Genomic DNA, 18,436 nt, shown 5'->3' on the forward strand with positions numbered 1-18,436 from the left:
GGGGTAGCATTATTGGTCAGAGATTGTATCACAGTGTCAGAGAGGAGGTTTGATGAGGACTTATCTGTTGAGGTAGTATGGGCGGAGATTAGAAATAGGAGAGGAGAGGTCACCCTGTTGGGAGTCTTTTATAGACCTCCTAAAAGTTCTAGAGAGGTTGAGGAAAGGATTGCGGAGTCAATCCTGCTTAGGAGTGAAAGTAATAGGGCAATTGTTATGGGGGATTTTAACTTGACTCATATTGACTGGAATTGTTATAGCTCTAGCTCGTTAGAGGGGTCAGTTTTTGTTCAAAGCGTGCAGGAAGGTTTTTTGACTCAGTATGTAGACAGGCCAACTAGAGGTGAGGCTATATTGGATCTGGTGCTGGGAAATGAGCCAGACCAGGTGCTAGACTTGGGAGTTGGTGTGCATTTTGGTGATAGTGACCACAATTCGGTTACGTTCACCTTAGTGATGGAAAGGGATAGGCATGAACCTCGGGCCAGTGGTTTTAGCTGGGGGAAGGGTAATTATGAGGCTATTAGGAGAGAATTAGGAAACATAGGTTGGACTAGGAGATTACAGGGACTGGGAACGTCCGACATGTGGAGTTTTTTCAAGGAGCAGCTACTGCGAGTCTGTGATAGGTATGTCCCTGTCAGGCAAGGAGGAATTGGTAGGGCTAGGGAACCGTGGTGCACCAAAAAAGTTTCTTTGTTGGTTAAAAAGAAAAAGGAGGCTTATGTTCGGATGAGACGTGAGCACTCGGGTAGTGCACTAGAAAGCTTTAGATTGGCTAAGAGGGAGTTGAAGAGCGAGCTTAGAAGGGCTAAAAGGGGACATGAGAAGACTTTGGCGGATAGGGTTAAAGAGAATCCTAAGGCGTTCTATAGGTATGTCAAGAACAGAAGGTTGGTTAGGGCAAGTTTAGGGCCAGTTATAGATGGCAGAGGGAAGTTATGTGTGGAACCGGAGGAGATTGGTGAAGCATTGAACCAATATTTCTCTTCGGTGTTCACGCAAGGGGACATGAATATAGCTGAGGAGGACACTGGGTTGCAGGGGAGTAGAATAGACAGTATTACAGTTGATAAGGAGGATGTGCAGGATATTCTGGAGGGTCTGAAAATAGATAAATCCCCTGGTCCGGATGGGATTTATCCAAGGATTCTCTGGGAGGCAAGAGAAGTGATTGCAGAGCCTCTGGCTCTGATCTTCAGGTCGTCGTTGGCCTCTGGTATAGTACCAGAAGATTGGAGGTTAGCGAATGTTGTCCCATTGTTTAAGAAGGGGAACAGAGACTTCCCCGGGAATTATAGACCGGTGAGTCTCACTTCTGTTGTCGGCAAGATGTTGGAAAAAATTATAAGGGATAGGATTTATAGTTATTTGGAGAGTAATGAATTGATAGGTGATAGTCAGCATGGTTTTGTGGCAGGTAGGTCGTGCCTTACTAACCTTATTGAGTTTTTTGAGAAAGTGACCAAGGAGGTGGATGGGGGCAAGGCAGTGGACGTGGTATATATGGATTTTAGTAAGGCGTTTGATAAGGTTCACCATGGTAGGCTTCTGCAGAAAATGCAGATGTATGGGATTGGGGGTGATCTAGGAAATTGGATCAGGAATTGGCTAGCGGATAGGAAACAGAGGGTGGTGGTTGATAGTAAATATTCATCATGGAGTGCGGTTACAAGTGGTGTACCTCAGGGATCTGTTTTGGGGCCACTGCTGTTTGTAATATTTATTAATGATCTGGATGAGGGTATAGTTGGGTGGATTAGCAAATTTGCTGATGACACCAAAGTCGGTGGTGTGGTAGACAGTGAGGAAGGGTGTCGTAGTTTGCAGGAAGACTTAGACAGGTTGCAAAGTTGGGCCGAGAGGTGGCGGATGGAGTTTAATGCGGAGAAGTGTGAGGTAATTCACTTTGGTAGGAATAACAGATGTGTTGAGTATAGGGCTAACGGGAGGACTTTGAATAGTGTGGAGGAGCAGAGGGATCTAGGTGTATGTGTGCATAGATCCCTGAAAGTTGGGAATCAAGTAGATAAGGTTGTTAAGAAGGCATATGGTGTCTTGGCGTTTATTGGTAGGGGGATTGAATTTAGGAGTCGTAGCGTTATGTTGCAACTGTACACAACTCTGGTGCGGCCGCACTTGGAGTACTGTGTGCAGTTCTGGTCCCCACATTACAGGAAGGATGTGGAGGCTTTGGAGAGGGTGCAGAGGAGGTTTACCAGGATGTTGCCTGGTATGGAGGGGAGATCCTATGAGGAGAGGCTGAGGGATTTGGGATTGTTTTCGCTGGAAAGGCGGCGGCTAAGAGGGGATCTTATTGAAACATATAAGATGATTAGAGGTTTAGATAGGGTGGATAGTGATAGCCTTTTTCCTCTGATGGAGAAATCCAGCACGAGGGGGCATGGCTTTAAATTGAGGGGGGGTAGTTATAGAACCGATGTCAGGGGTAGGTTCTTTACCCAGAGGGTGGTGAGGGATTGGAATGCCCTGCCAGCATCAGTAGTAAATGCGCCTAGTTTGGGGGCGTTTAAGAGATCCGTAGATAGGTTCATGGACGAAAAGAAATTGGTTTAGGTTGGAGGGTCACAGTTTTTTTTTTAACTGGTCGGTGCAACATCGTGGGCCGAAGGGCCTGTTCTGCGCTGTAATGTTCTATGTTCTATGTTCTATAAAATATATAAAAATAGCAGTGTCGTCACAATTTCCCATGAAAAGAAAATGAACCAATAATATGAACAGATGGCTTCATTTTTTGAAATCTCCAGTTTTCACATCATTAATAGTCTAAAATATACATACAGTTTATTGTATCTGAGCATGCAAATATAACTAATATCGTCCAGTGCAGTCTTTCCAACATTGAATGTTCCGTTCTTCTTTCATCAAAGTCGTGACAAAATATCTGCAAACACATTCTTCCTTCCTGAGAACACACCCTTAAGGACGGCACAGTTGCACAATTGTTAGCACTGTGGCCTCACAGCTCCAGAGACCCTGGGTTTGATTCCTGGCTTGGGTCACTGTCTGTGTGGAGTCTGCACATTCTCCCTGTGTCTGCATGGGTTTCCTCCGGGTGCTCCGGTTTCCTCCCACACTCCAAAGATGTGCGGGTAGGTGCATTGGCCATGCTAAATTGTCCCTTAGTGTCCCGGGATGCGTAGGTTAGAGGGATTAGCTGGGTGAATATGTGGGGGTCACTGGAATAGGGCCTGGATGGGATTGTGGTTGGTGCAGACTCGATGGGTCGAATGGCCTCCTCTGCACTGCAGGGATTCTATGATTCCTGCTTTTTGTGACCCCCTGCTGCTGTTCAGTTGCTTCCTCTCTCTTTGCAGAGGCCTCCTGTTTTCAATCCTGCTTGAGGCTGAGCCCAAATAAATTAATTCTGGTGATGTCCTCAGAGAACTAGGCAGGATCAAGAGGGTAAAATTTTACACTGAGTGTAAATTAGCACAAACCACCTTGGATTTGTTTTTTTAATTTCTTTTGTTGAGTCCAACCAGTTTATTTGCCCAAAATGTCAAACCACAGGAATCTTTTCGGAAAGATGAGCTGTCCACAGATTTGTTCAAGAGACCCGGTCCCTTTGCACACTTTCTAAATTTCCTTTTTGTTTTCAGGGACATTCAGAAATGTCATTTTATCCCTGTCCCCTTTCTTGTGAATTGGTCTTAGTTTCTGTGTCAGGCAATCCAACTCCACCTTCTGTTGTGAAAAGTTTCACTCAAAATTCTTCCCAGAGTCTCCAGCTTCAGTTTAGGATTTTCTTCTTTTTTTGAATCCTTGGTTTGTACTCGTGGATTTTTAATTATGACACAACCCCCAATTCTGAAACCATTGGAAAGCCTTCTTACATATTCCTCGCACCCCCAGGAAGCTACATCGATAACATAAACTGGACAATCTTGGATTTTGAAAGTACATCTTTCTATTCCAATGTAGTTTATCAATTCATTTGTTTGTTTTGGATCTTTATCGAAATTTTCGGCATATTATTTGGTAAACCCTATAGCAGATTGCCTTCTTTGGTGTCACGATTTGGTGTAATTATGGTTTTAGCGATCATTGTGGCAGTTACGCTTTTGCGAAAACTATTGTAATTTACCTCAAATATCAGCTTTGAACAGCACTAATTCATTGGATATCCATGTCTATGCAAGCTGTATAGATCCATTATCCCAGCAGTTCATTAGGAATGATGGTACAGTTTAATCAAACAGTCTTACTTCATATCATTGTCCTTTTCTTTTGTCGGCATAGGAAAATACCTCTGCTTCTCAATTTCCATCTTGAGATCACAAATGAGTGCTGACTGATCTGCATTTTTCTTCCCATAGATGTTGAGTTGCTGTTGATGCTTCTGTAGTTGATGCTCAGTTAATTTCAACAACTCAGGAGCAGGTTCCAAATCAGTCAACTTTTCTTGCAACTGTCTCCCCACCTCTCACTTTACTAATTCACATAGTTGGCTATTAACTTGTTCTTCTTCTCTGCCTTCACCGATTTCACACTGCACTCATCTGCCTCCATTCGTGCCTTTATTATCTGAGATTTGTAACTAATCACTAGCTCTTCATAGTTCTTGTTCTTTATCAACCATCTGGTCAAAGATTGTCTCTACGAGCGGCACGGTAGCACAGTGGTTAGCACTGCTGCTTCACAGCTCCAGGGACCTGGGTTCGATTCCCGGCTTGGGTCACTGTCTGTGTGGAGTTTGCACATTCTCCTCGTGTCTGCGTGGGTTTCCTCCGGGTGCTCCGGTTTCCTCCCACAGTCCAAAGATGTGCGGGTTGGGTTGATTGGCCATGCTAAAATTGCCCCTTAGTCCTGAGATGCGTAGGTTAGAGGGATTAGCGGGGTGAATATGTGGGGGTAGGGCCTGGGTGGGATTGTGATCGGTGCAGACTCGATGGGCCGAATGGCCTCTTTCTGCACTGTAGGGTTTCTATGATTCTATGATTCTATAACCGAACCTCAGCTTCCTTATCTTTACTCTTTGATTTCTTTTCCTGTTGTCTCAACCTGTGGCTTTGTGACCTTGTTCCCAGACAGTCAGGAAAATTCCCAGGATATGCTTCCTGCAACACCTCAGTTGTTGGATTTTCTGCTGGCTTTTTAGCCACAGTAGACATCACTCCCACCTATGATCCAGCTGTATCGTAACCCAGGATAAACTATACCCTGAAAAAAGTAATTTCGCCACTACCCCTACTACCACTTTTCAATGGACTCTCCTCCAACCCGACCTCACACAACGGAATGCTAACCTTTTCGCCAGTAATTTCACATATTTCCACCTCTTCTGGCAATACTCCTTATGAAAGACATATCTCCTCATCTTCATCATTAAAAATTGACTTGATCCTGTACCCCTTAAAAACTTAACCTCTTTACCTACTCCTCCTGGTACACATGAGTAAACCTTACCCCATAAATAAATTATTTAAAGATATCTGGCACTTGCTTATCTACCAACCCCTGACCAGGCTGTACATTTTTTTTGCATCTCTTTAGCTTCAGCCATGGTTTCCTTTACCACTTTAACAAACACCATTGAATTATCCTACTTTACTATGTTTGTCTTTCCAGTGCTTTTCTTAAGACAACACTAAGACTTAAAAAAAGCAACACTGCGACTTTGTGTGTCTAACGTTATTACGATGAAAACATCTAAAGTTTCTTATTTTTCTTCCACCCTCACGTTTCCTTTTTAATCTGAGCTAAACTATCCTTATTATCTCCAACACGATCTCCTTTACCACCTCAGGATTTCTCTTTTCCCCAGTTTCTGCCCCTTAGATTGAAATTGATGTCAAAACCCAAACCTTGATTTATGAACCAATACAAAACCATCTGCCATTTCTGCTGCCAATCTTGCAGTTTTAACCTTTTGGCACTCCTATCATTTCAAGTTGAAGTTTTCTTTCTACTTCCAGAAGTGGTGCGGTGGCATAGTGGTTAGCCCTGCTGCCTCACAGCACCAGGGACCCAGGTTTGATTCTCAGCTTGGGTCACTGTCTATGCGGAGTCAGCACATTCTCTCCGTGTCTGCGTGGGTTTCCTCCGGGTGCTCCGGTTTCCTCCCACAGTCTGAAAGACATGTTGGTTAGGTGCATTGGCCACGCTAAATTTTCCCTCAGTGTACCCGAACAGGCGCCGGAGTGTGGCAACTCGGGGAATTTTATAGTAACTTTATTGCAGTGTTAATGTAAGTCTATTTGTGGCTAATAAATAAATAAACTTTATAAACTAAAAGTTCTAATGCTTTCTCTTTTTCCTGCCAGGGCTACTGTCTCTCCTTCCCTCAGCTCTCACTCTTTCTTTTCATTGCAATTCAAACTGTCTCAATTTCTTTGCGTGTTCAAGTTGTCTCAATTCTTTTTCCTGTTGCACCTGCTTCAATTCTTCTTCATGTTGCAACTCAAACTGTTTGAATTCTTTTTGTAATTGAATTCTAGCCAATTCCAATGATTCCAATTGTGTCTTTGGCAAATATAGCAGCTGAGCTACCACCGAGATTACCTCCACCTTCCTTGCCCCTTTAGGCACAGTGGCATGGTGGCACTGCCAACTGCTCCGTCAAATCCAAAAGTGTCGTTTTAATCACCCAGGAAATCTTTGAAAGTCATTTTTCCACAAAGCATTCCCTATTTAAACTAATCAACTGCAACACCTGAAAAAAAACTATTTCCTCAACTCTCACTGTCTTATAACTTTTAATCCCACTCCAGCCCCCAATTCCTGTTCATATACCAGATCACAAACCCCAAGGTATATTGTGAGGTCAGACGAGATACCCCAAATTTTCTATTTTGGCATTAATATGGGGGTAGGATGTTTCACTCTACTGACAAACCAATGAGCTTTTATCAAAACAAATTTTATTTAACAACGCAGTTTAATTGCAACAAATAAGAACATAAGAAATTAGCTTAACTTTTAACAATTGAACAATATATAAACATGACAAGATACTATTTCGAATGCTAACTTATCGTCGAGTTCCTCTTATAGACTTACGAACATAAGAAATAGGAGCAGGAGTAGGCCATCTAGCCCCTCGAGCCTGCCCCGCCATTCAATAAGATCATGGCTGATCTGATCGTGGTTTAGTTCCACTTACCCGCCCGCTCCCCATAACCCTTAATTCCCTTATTGATCAGAAATCTATCTACCTGTGACTTAAACATATTTAACGAGGAAGCCTCCACTGCTTCAGTGGGCAGAGAATTCCAGAGATTCACTACCCTCTGAGAGAAAAAATTCCTCCTCAACTCTGTTCTAAACTGACTCCCCCTTATTTTGAGGCTGTGTCCTCTAGTTCTTGTTTCCTTTCTAAGTGGAAAGAATCTCTCTGCCTCTACCCTGTCTAGCCCCTTCATTATCTTATATGTCTCTATAAGATCTCCCCTCAGCCTTCTAAACTCCAACGAGTACAGGCCCAATCTACCCAATCTCTCCTCATAAGCTACACCCCTCATCTCCGGTATCAACCTGGTGAACCTGCTCTGTACTCCCTCCAAGGCCAATATATCCTTTCGCAAATAAGGGGACCAAAATTGCACACAGTACTCTAGTTGCGGCCTCACCAGTGCCTTGTACAATTGCAGCAAGACCTCCCTGCTTTTATACTCCATCCCCTTCGCGATAAAGGCCAACATTCCATTTGCCTTCTTGATCACCTGCTGCACCTGCAAACTGAGTTTTTGCGATTCATGCCCAAGGACCCCCAGGTCCCTCTGCACAGTAGCATGTTGTAATTTTTCACCATTTAAATAATAGTCCATTTTACTATTATTCCTTCCAAAGTGGATAACCTCACACTTGTCAACGTTATATTCCATCTGCCAGATCCTCGCCCACTCACTTAGCCTATCCAAATCTCTCTGCAGACTTTCCGCATCCTCCACGCAATTTGCTTTCCCACTCATCTTTGTATCATCCGCAAACTTTGTTACCCTACACTCGGTCCTCTCCTCTAGATCGTCGATGTATATGGTAAACAGTTGAGGCCCCAGCACCGATCCCTGCAGCACGCCACTAGTCACCAACTGCCAACCAGAAAAGCACCCATTTATTCCGACTCTCTGCTTTCTGTTAGATAGCCAATCCTCAATCCACGCTAACACTTTACCCCCAACTCCGTGTACCTTAATCTTCTGCAGCAACCTTTTGTGAGGCACCTTATCGAACGCATTCTGGAAATCTAAAAACACCACATCCACCGGTTCCCCTCTGTCAACTGCACTCGTTACATCTTCATAAAAATCCACTAAATTCGTCAAACATGACTTTCCCTTCATGAATCCATGCTGCGTCTGCTTGATCGAACCATTTTCTTCCAGGCGTCCTGCTAGGGCGGCACGGTAGCACAGTGGTTAGCACTGCGGCTTCACAGCTCCAGGGACCTGGGTTCGATTCCCGGCTTGGGTCACTGTCTGTGTGGAGTTTGCACATTCTCCTCGTGTCTGCGTGGGTTTCCTCCGGGTGCTCCGGTTTCCTCCCACAGTCCAAAGATGTGCGGGTTAGGTGGATTGGCCATGCTAGAAATTGCCCCTTAGTGATCTGAGATGCGTAGGTTAGAGGGATTAATGGATAAAATATGTAGGGATATGGGGGTAGGGCCTGGGTGGGATTGTGGTCGGTGCAGACTCGATGGGCCGAATGGCCTCTTTCTGTACTGTAGGGATTCTATGATTCTATTTCTTCTTTAATGATGGATTCCAGCAATTTCCCAACTACGGATGTTAAGCTAACCGGCCTGTAGTTACCCACCTTTTGTCTACCTCCTTTTTTAAACAGTCGCGTCCAATCAGCCGGCACTTCCCCAGAGTCCAGCGAATTTTGATAAATTACGACCAACGCATCTGCTATTACTTCTGCCATTTCTTTCAGTACCCTGGGATGCATTCCATCCGGGCCCGGGGACTTGTCTACCTTTAGTCCCATTAGCCTACCCAGCACCACCTCTTTAGTGACAGTAACCGTTTTAAGGACCTCACCCCCTGCAGTCCCACGAAGACTTCAATCTCCCTTTATAATTAGTTAACAAAACTTGCTTGTGTTCGGCTAACAGTCCTCGAGCTTTCAGAACACCTCCGCGGCTAGAAACAGAGACACCCGTTTCTCCTGGCAGTCCAGGCAGAAACTGCTTTTAATTTAAAATGAATCTCAAACCTTTCTTTCCTGCAAGTTTAGCTCCTCCCATTAATCACATGAAGGGGATTTTCACAGTAACTTCATTACAGTGTTAATGTCAGCCTAATAACGAAACATTAACGTTAATTCTGTCTCTGTCAATCAACTAATCAAAACTCTACTCTGAAACCTCAGAGGAATGAAGTAATGACAAATGCATTCGCTAAAACCCGTCATTAGTCTGTGTTCTTAACGCGTGCTGCATGTTTACCAGACAAATCAACTCTTGTAACAAAATATTTCCTCTTAAAGCAACCCCACGTTACATAAATTATATCTAAATAGCACAGTATTATCAGAGACATCGACAATAAAGGGACCTGTGAAATCCACATGTAACCCTGCCCAAGGTTGGCCAGGCCACTCTCATGGGTGCCAGTGAGATGAAGTGTTTGTTGCAGTTGGCATTGTTTATAATGCTTATAACATCTGGTGAGCATCTTTTGGTCTGACTTGGGTGAGCATTGAATAATTACTCACAGCTGGAAAGGTTTGAATTGGTCTGACTTGTCAAAGTGCCATCCATGGAAAACCACCTGCTTTACTCTGAACAGGACTGTCTCTCTCTGGATTCGTCATTAGGGCTAACGCAATTTCTTGTGGCACTGCGACACCCGTAAACACACTGCACCTACCTTGCATTAAGTTGATCTTTCTCTACACCCTAACTGTGACTGTAACACTACATTCTCCACTCTCTCCTTTCCTTCTCTATGAACGGTATGCTTTGTCTATATAGCGCGCAAGAAACAATATTTTTCACTGTATGTTAATACACGTAACAATAATAAATCGAACCAAAATGATTGTATTGAAATAAACACTTCTGGATCCTGATCCAACACCAATTGTTGTCAGGCAAGGCTCCTGGATTCGGCCTCCTGCTCGCTTTGCATAAAGATCCTCAATCTTTGGAATTGGACACATGTCCAGTTTGGCTGTTTGATTGGAAGGTCCCCATAAATGCAGACTGTTCTGTCCAGTTTCAGCATGGGGACAATGGGGGCGGCGCATTCAGAAAACTGCACTGGCCTTGTGACTCCTCATTTTTCCAAACATTTATCGGCTGTGATTTTTTGATGTACGGCACAGGACGAGCTCTATGGAATTTGAGGGGAGCGTCTGAATTTATGTAGATGATCGCCTTGACGCCCTGAATCCATCATGAAAGACCTTGGGGTATTTTTTAAAAACTTCTTGTAAACTGCCATTAATTACACTGAACCTGTCCATCCACTGAGTTTATCTGACATAGCCAATCATGTCCTATGAGACTAGGCCCCTCGCCTTTCGCAATAGCGATCGGTAGTTGAGTAGACTGGTGTTGATAAGTTGCTGGTGTGGATGTAGTCCCAAAAGCCTTTCGGGTTTCCTCGGTATATGTGGCCAATCTAACTGTTATATTACTTAACTTGAGGGATTTAATTCTGCCATGAAGGTATTTAATTGTCTGCTTCCCTACGATGGTAAGACAGCCACCAGTATCCACTTCCATGCTTAGTGGCCACCCGTTTACCAGGGATACTATTACAATAGGAGTCCATCTCCTCATCTTAACATGATTCAATTGTTACATTTCAGACTCCTCTTCTGAATCATGTTCTAAATTATGCTCTGAAGTCCATCCAGGTGCGTTGTGTTTGGCTCAGCATTTAATTCAGATGTGGCCTCTTCAATTGCAGCCAAAACAGATAGGATCCCGAAATTTACAACTTCCCTGGGGGTGATCTGCCCCGCACCTCGAGAATTCATCCGCATTTCTAAGAAGTTGACACTTTGTTTCTGTCTCCACCTTATTCAGTGAGTTACTGCTCAGTCTCTTTCTGCCTTCCCACATTGCAAATGTTTAGCGCCAGATTTGATACACCTCTTGTGGCACGCACCGTAACTCAGGAGCACTCTCAACCAATTGACAACATTTAAAAAGGCAGATACACGGATAGGAAAGGTTTAGAGGGATATGGGACAAATGGGGTTAGCTTAGATGGGCATTTTGGTCGGCAAAAGGCCCTGTCTCCATAGATTCTATGGTTCTCACCACTTGAACTATTTGCATGGCTTTCTCCAGAGGAATATTTATGTTATTAATGCCGCAAACTAATCGATCTTGCAGCACGTCTCGCAGCAATGATCCAAATTCTCATGGCTCTGCAAATTTCCTTAGTCTTGCTATGTACATCACAATTGTCTCTGCTGGTCCCTTACAGCAGAGTTAACCCTATAAGACTACATAATGATAGACGGTCTGGGGCTATAAGGTTCCTTTACCAATGTTGCAAGCTGGTCAAAAAACTTCTGGGGATGTTAAATTTCTAACGAAATAATAAGTTTGGGTTCCACATGCTTATCCACTCCTGTAATTTCATTAGCGAGGCGGGAGATGGGGGGACTCGCAGGTGGCGATCGGGAATGGAGAAAGTGGAAAAGTTAAAGAGAGAAAGAAGGATGATAAAAATGGATGACTGAGATGAAAAGAAGAAATGAAACAAAACAAATGGAAATAGGGTGAAGGTGGGGGGGAGAGTTCACGCTCTGAAGTTGTTGAACTCAATGTTGAGTCCGGAAGGCCGAAAGTGCCCAATTGGAAGATGAGATGCTGTTCCCCCAGTTTGCATTTGGGTTCACTGGAACATTGCAAAAGGCCAAGGACGGACATGTGGACAGGAGAGCAGGATGCTGTGGAGGTGGTAAGCAACAGAACGATCTGGGTCCTGCTTGCAGACGGATCGAAGGTGTTCAACAAAGCGCTCACCCAGTCTGCATTTGGTCTCTCCGATGTAGAGGAGACCACATTGGGAGCAGCGAATGCAATAAACCAGATTGAAGGAGATGCATGTGAAGCTCTGCTTCATCTGAGAGGGGTGTTTAGGACCTGGGACGGAAGGAGGTAAAGGGGCAGGCGCTGCACCTTCTGCGATTGCATTGGAAGGTGCCATGGGCAGGGGTGAGGTGTTGGGTGTGATGGAGGAGTGGACCAGGGTGTCCCGGAGAGAGTGGTCCCTGCGGAATGCTGACAGGGGGAGTGAGGGGAAGATGTGTTGAGTGGCGGCATCATGCTGGAATTGGCAGAAATGGCGGAGGATGATCCTTTGAATGCGGAGGCTGTTGGGGTGAAAATTGAGGAGCAGGGGGACCCTATCCTGGTTCTGGGAGGGAGGGGAGGGGTTGAGAGCAGTGGTCTGGGGCTGGGTTGGATGCGGTCAAGAGCCCTGTCTTCACAATGGGTAGAAAACCACGATTGAGAATAGACTGTTGGGGACACCAGAGGTAAGGGTGTGGAGGAGGAAGAGAGAAGCCAGTGGAAATGAACGAGGTGAGAGCAGTCCCACCAGCTGGATCTCAGGGCAGAGGCAGAGAGCTTTGGTCAACCATGTCAAAGTCTGCAGACAGGTGGAGGAGGATGAGGGACGGTGAGCTTATCTTAGTCAAGTTCACATTTGATCTCATTTGTGATTTTAAAGCTGCTTCAGTTAGCTTGGTGGTGGGGTGGGGGGGGGGTGAGGAAGGAAGTGGGCGAGAGGAGGGGGTGGGGAGGTGGACATGTGGGTGAGAGGAGAGGGGTGGGGGGAGGTGGGCATGTGGGCGAGAGTAGGGGTTGGGGGGAGGAGGGGTAGGTGAGGGGGTTGGGGAGGTGAGGGGGGTGGGGAGAGGGGGTGCGATGGGGAAGGAGGTGGGTGAGGAGGGGAGTGGGGGGAACTGATTGGAGGGTTTGAAAGTGGAGTACCGAGGAAGATGGGCTTGGAGAGGGATTTGGGAGCTCAGAATATTCCCACGCTGGGGGAAGATTGACTCAATATTATCCTGGAGATTCCTCACACACGGAGAGCACTCACTCTGCAGGCCAAACATCCTGCGTCTATCCTAATCTGATTGGCTCAGTACGGCAGCAGGTCTAAGAACACACACTGGCCATTATTTCACAGGCTTTTCTTTGTAAATCTTTGCACAAGTTACGGATCAGGCCCAGAGTGAAGCCACGTCTGTGATCGCACACACTCAGAATATTAACACATTTAACCCAGAAACACATTGAATCAGGTCAAACTGACGCTCCAGTGATCCCGGAGATCAGAAACAACCAGCCCTCCCCCACACCCCCCACCCACTCCACACCCCCCACCCCCCACCCACTCCACACCTCCCACCCTCCCCACACCCCCCACCCACTCCACACCCCCCACCCTCCACCCTCCCCACACCCTCCCCACACCTCTTAGAACCATAGAACCATAGAAAATTACAGCTCAGAAACAGGCCTTTTGGCCCTTCTTGTCTGTGCCGAACCATTTTTTGCCTCGTCCCACTGACCTGCACTTGGACCATATCCCTCCACACCCCTCTCATCCATGAACCCGTCCAAGTTTTTCTTAAATGTTAAAATGACCCCGCATTTACCACTTTATCCGGCAGCTCATTCCACACTCCCACCACTCTCTGCGTGAAGAAGCCCCCCCTAATATTCCCTTTAAACTTTTCTCCTTTCACCCTTAACCCATGCCCTCTGGTTTTTTTTCTCCCCTAGCCTCAGTGGAAAAAGCCTGCTTGCATTCACTCTATCTATACCCATCAAAATCTTATACACCTCTACCAAATCTCCCTTCAATCTTATACGCTCCAGGGAATAAAGCCCCAACCTATTCAATCTCTCTCTGTAACTCAGCTTCTCAAGTCCCGGCAACATCCTTGTGAACCTTCTCTGTACTCTTTCAACCTTATTTACATCCTTCCTGTAACTAGGTGACCAAAACTGTACACAATACTCCAAATTTGGCCTCACCAATGCCTTATATAATCTTGGTAAGAAGTCTCACAACACCAGGTTAAAGTCCAACAGGTTTATTTGGTAGCAAATACCATAAGCTTTCGGAGCACAGCTCCTTCGTCAGATGGAATGGATATCTGTTCTCCAACAGTGCACAGACACAGAAATCAAGTTACAGTAACTTGATTTCTGTGTCTGTGCACTGTTGGAGAACAGATATCCACTCCATCTGACGAAGGAGCTGTGCTCCGAAAGCTTATGGTATTTGCTACCAAATAAACCTGTTGGACTTTAACCTGGTGTTGTGAGACTTCTTACTGTGCTTACCCCAGTCCAACGCCGGCATCTCCACATCATTATATAACCTTACCATAACACTCCAACTTTTATACTCGATACTCCAATTTATAAAGGCCAATGTACCAAAGGCACTCTTTACGACCCTATCCACCTGTGACGTCACTTTTAGGGAATTCTGTACCTGTATTCCCAGATCCCTCTGTTCAACTGCACTCTTCAAAGTCCTACCATTTACCCTGTACGTTCTACTTTGGTTTGTCCTTCCAATGTGCAATATCTCACACTTGTCTGCATTAAATTCCATTTGCCATTTTTCAGCCCATTTTTCTAGTTGGTCCAAATCCCTCTGCAAGCTTTGAAAACCTTCCTCACTGTCCACTACACCTCCAATCTTTGTACCATCAGCAAACTTGCTGATCCAATTTACCACATTATCATCCAGATCATTGATATAGATGACAAACAACAATGGACCCAACACCAATCCCTGCGGCACACCACTAGTCACAGGCCTCCACTCAGAGAAGCAATCCTCCACAACCACTCTCTGGCTTCTTCCATTGAGCCAGTGTCTAATCCAATTTACTACCTCCCCATGTATACCTAGCGACTGAACCTTCCTAACTAACCTCCCATGAGGGACCTTGTCAAAGGCCTTGCTGAAATCCAGGGAGACAACATCCACCGCCTTCCCTTCATCCACTTTCCTGGTAACCTCCTCGAAAAACTCTAATAGATTGGTCAAACATGACCTACCATGCACAAAGCCATGTTGACTCTCCCTAATAAGTCCCTGTCTATCCAAATATTTGTAGATCCTATCCCTTATCACACCTTCCAATAACTTGCCCACCACCGACGTCAAACTTACAGGCCGATAATTTCCCGGATTTCTTTTGGAACCTTTTTGGAACAACATGAGCCACCCTCCAATCATCCGGCACCTTCCCCGTGAATACTGACATTTTAAATATGTCTGCCAGGGCCCCTGCAAGTTCAACACTAGCTTCCCTCAAGGTCCGTGGGAATACCCTGTCTGGTCCTGGGGATTTATCCACTCTAATTTGCCTCAAGACAGCGAGCACCTCCTCCCCTTTAATCTGTAAAGGTTCCATGACCTCCCTACCTGTTTGCCCTATTTCCGTAGACTCCATGTCCGTCTCCTCAGTAAATACGGATGCAAAAAAAACATTTAGTATCTCCCCCATCTCTTTTGGTTCCATACACAGCCTACCACTCTGGTCTTCAAGAGGACCAATTTTATCTCTCACTATCCTTTTGCTCCTAACATACCTATAGAAGCTCTTTGGATTTTCCTTCACTCTGTCTGCCGAAGCAACCTCATGTCTTCTTTTAGCCCTCCTGATTTCCCTCTTAAGTAGCTTCTTGCACTTTTTATACTCCTCGACATCTGATCTGTTCCTTGCTGCTTGTACATTTCATACATCTCTCTCTTCCTCTTAATCAGTGTTACAATCTCCCTCGAGAACCAAGGTTCCTTATTTCGATTTACTTTGCCTTTAATCCTGACAGGAACATTCAAACTCTGCACTCTCAAAATTTCTCCTTTGAAGGCCTCCCACTTTCCATTTACATCCTTACCAGAGAACAGCCTGTGCCAATCCACACTTCCCAGATCCCTTCTCATTTCATCAAATTTGGCCTTTTTCCAGTTCAGAACTTCAACCCGAGGACCAGATCTATCCTTATCCATGATCAGGTTGAAACTAATGGCATTGTGATCACTGGATCCAAAGTGTTCCCTCACACTCACATCCATCACCTGCCCTAACTCATTTCTCAATAGGAGATCCAATATCGCATCCTCCCTTCACCCTCCCACATACAGTGCACCCCGAGATCCCAGCAACCCGAGATCCCAGCATCCTTAGATCCCAGCTCGCCGGATGTACAGTGCACCCCGAGATCCCAGGTCCCCGAAATCCTAGCCCCCCAGACATACAGTGCACCCTGACATCCCACAGAAAGGCCCTCACTGTACCTGCTGTGCCAGGGCTGTGCTGTCCATCTGGTTCTGCTGTTGTTGTGCAATGGTGACCCCCAGAACAAGGGTGTGAATCCCACAGGTGATGCTGGTGATGAGGACAATGGGGGTCAGCTGGAGTGGGAGGGTGATAAAGAAGGAAAAGGCAAAGAAAGCTTGCCAGCCCACAGTATCACTGGCTTCATGGGAGTGTGAGAAGTTCAAGCCAAGGTAGGAAAAGATCTGAGCAGCGATGAGGATCCAGAGGGTGTACGGAATGACCTTCTGGGAGATTCTGTCTGGGAGAAGCCCAAACCTACACAGGACAAAAAGGAGGAGATGGGCAGCCAATCCGACTCCGGTCACCAGGAGAGAAGCCAGCTTGTCGCGGGAGTACAGAACCGCGCAGGTCACAATGACGTAACAGTCGAAGAGTGCAGCAAAGACCACCAGCACCAGGAGGGTCTCGTGTCGCTGACGGCGGAAGTAAGTCTGGTATAGATTCTCCAGAGATTCAGGGACAAAGGTCAGTCTCATGAAACGGGGGAGACACAAACAGCAGCCAGAGCTGCGGACGGTCACGTCCCGACTCCTCTCTACAGCCTGCTCAGGGTCCGAGGGAAGACTGATGGAACACTCTGCGGAGTATTCAGGTTCTGAGAAGGCGCGGTTCCTGGGCATGGTGACGCTGCCAACCTCTCTGGGATGAGATGGTCTCCACCCTGCTCCTGACAGCGTCTTGTGCAAATTATTGTCCAGTTGTCCAGCACCAATGAATCATGGACAACTTGATATTAAGGGTGCCAGGCTGGACAGTGGGTGCTGGAAGTCAGTGCAGGGCAGGGCAGTCAGTGTTCACTCTGCCAGGCAACTGATAACTGGCTGGACAGTTAGTGATGGACAATTGGTGATGGACAGTTCATGCCCACTCTGCTACCAATTGGTACTGGAATGGACAGTCTGGATCTGGACACTCCGAGACGGTCAGTGGCTCGGGATACTCGGTGATGGTCAGTGGATCCGGTCACTCAACGATGGTCAGTGGCTCCGGACACTTGGTGATCGTCAGTGGCTCTGGACACTCGGTGATGGTCAGTGGCTCCAGACAGCCCGTGCTGGTCAGTGGCTCCGGACACTTGGCGATGGTCAGCAGCTCCGGACACTCGGCGATGGTCAGTGGCTCCGGACACTCAGTGATGGTCAGTGGCTCCGGACACCCAGGGATGGTCAGTGGCTCCGGACACTCAGTGATGGTCAGTGGCTCCGGACACTCAGCGATGGTCAGTGGCTCCGGACACTCAGCGATGGTCAGTGGCTCCGGACACTCAGCGATGGTCAGTGGCTCCGGACACTCAGCGATGGTCAGTGGCTCCGGACACTTGGAGATGGTCAGCGGCTCCGGACACTCGGCGATGGTCAGTGGCTCCGGACACTCAGCGATGGTCAGTGGCTCCGGACACTCAGCGATGGTCAGTGGCTCCGGACACTTGGAGATGGTCAGCGGCTCCGGACACTCGGCGATGGTCAGTGGCTCCGGACACTCAGCGATGGTCAGTGGCTCCGGACAGCCTGTGCTGGTCAGTGGCTCGGGCTTCGGACTCTCCTCACGGTGCCGCAGCCCCCGGACTCCCCGCTCTCGGTTCCCGGGCTCCCGCTCCCCGCTCCGGCGGGTTCCCGGCTCTCGGTGTCCGGTTCCCGGCTCCGGCCTCTCCGCCGCGGCGGCTCCGGGGCTCCCGGGGGGCGAGTGGCGGCTCTGGGCCGGGGGAGAGGCTCCGAGAGGCGGCCCCGAATCCCCGGATCCTCCGCCCGCGGCCCCGGCTCCAGAAAGCGGCAAAAAACCGAGAGAAAACCCGGAGAGAGGGAGTGAGAGAGAGAGGAATAGAGAGAGAGAAACAGAGAGAGAGAGAAACAGAGAGAGAGAGAAATAGAGAGAGAGAGAAACAGAGAGAGAGAGAAATAGAGAGAGAGAGAAATAGAGAGAGAGAAACAGAGAGAGAGAGAAATAGAGAGAGAGAAACAGAGAGAGAGAGAAATAGAGAGAGAGAAACAGAGAGAGAGAAATAGAGAGAGAGAAACAGAGAGAGAGAAATAGAGAGAGAGAAATAGAGAGAGAGAGAAATAGAGAGAGAGAGAAACAGAGAGAAATAGAGAGAGAGAAATAGAGAGAGAGAGAAATAGAGAGAGAGAGA

The 18,436-nt window shown here is 46.8% G+C and overlaps 1 protein-coding gene across 2 annotated transcripts in view; it reads right to left on the bottom strand.

The window, feature by feature from the left end:
• Positions 1–18,139, bottom strand: part of LOC144488715 (adenylate cyclase type 3-like) — a 73,009-nt gene extending 54,870 nt beyond the window's left edge. The window contains exon 1 of one of the 2 annotated variants that reach the window (XM_078206812.1): positions 16,266–18,139. In XM_078206812.1, coding sequence (XP_078062938.1) covers positions 16,266–16,928 — 663 coding nt within the window. In that variant the 5' untranslated portion in view covers positions 16,929–18,139. The remainder of the gene's footprint in view (positions 1–16,265) is intronic. The other variant, XM_078206813.1, reaches the window with a different exon arrangement.
• Positions 18,140–18,436: the final 297 nt, after the last annotated feature.

Source organism: Mustelus asterias, unplaced genomic scaffold (genome assembly GCF_964213995.1).
Source record: "Mustelus asterias unplaced genomic scaffold, sMusAst1.hap1.1 HAP1_SCAFFOLD_1802, whole genome shotgun sequence".
Classification (NCBI taxonomy): domain Eukaryota; kingdom Metazoa; phylum Chordata; class Chondrichthyes; order Carcharhiniformes; family Triakidae; genus Mustelus; species Mustelus asterias.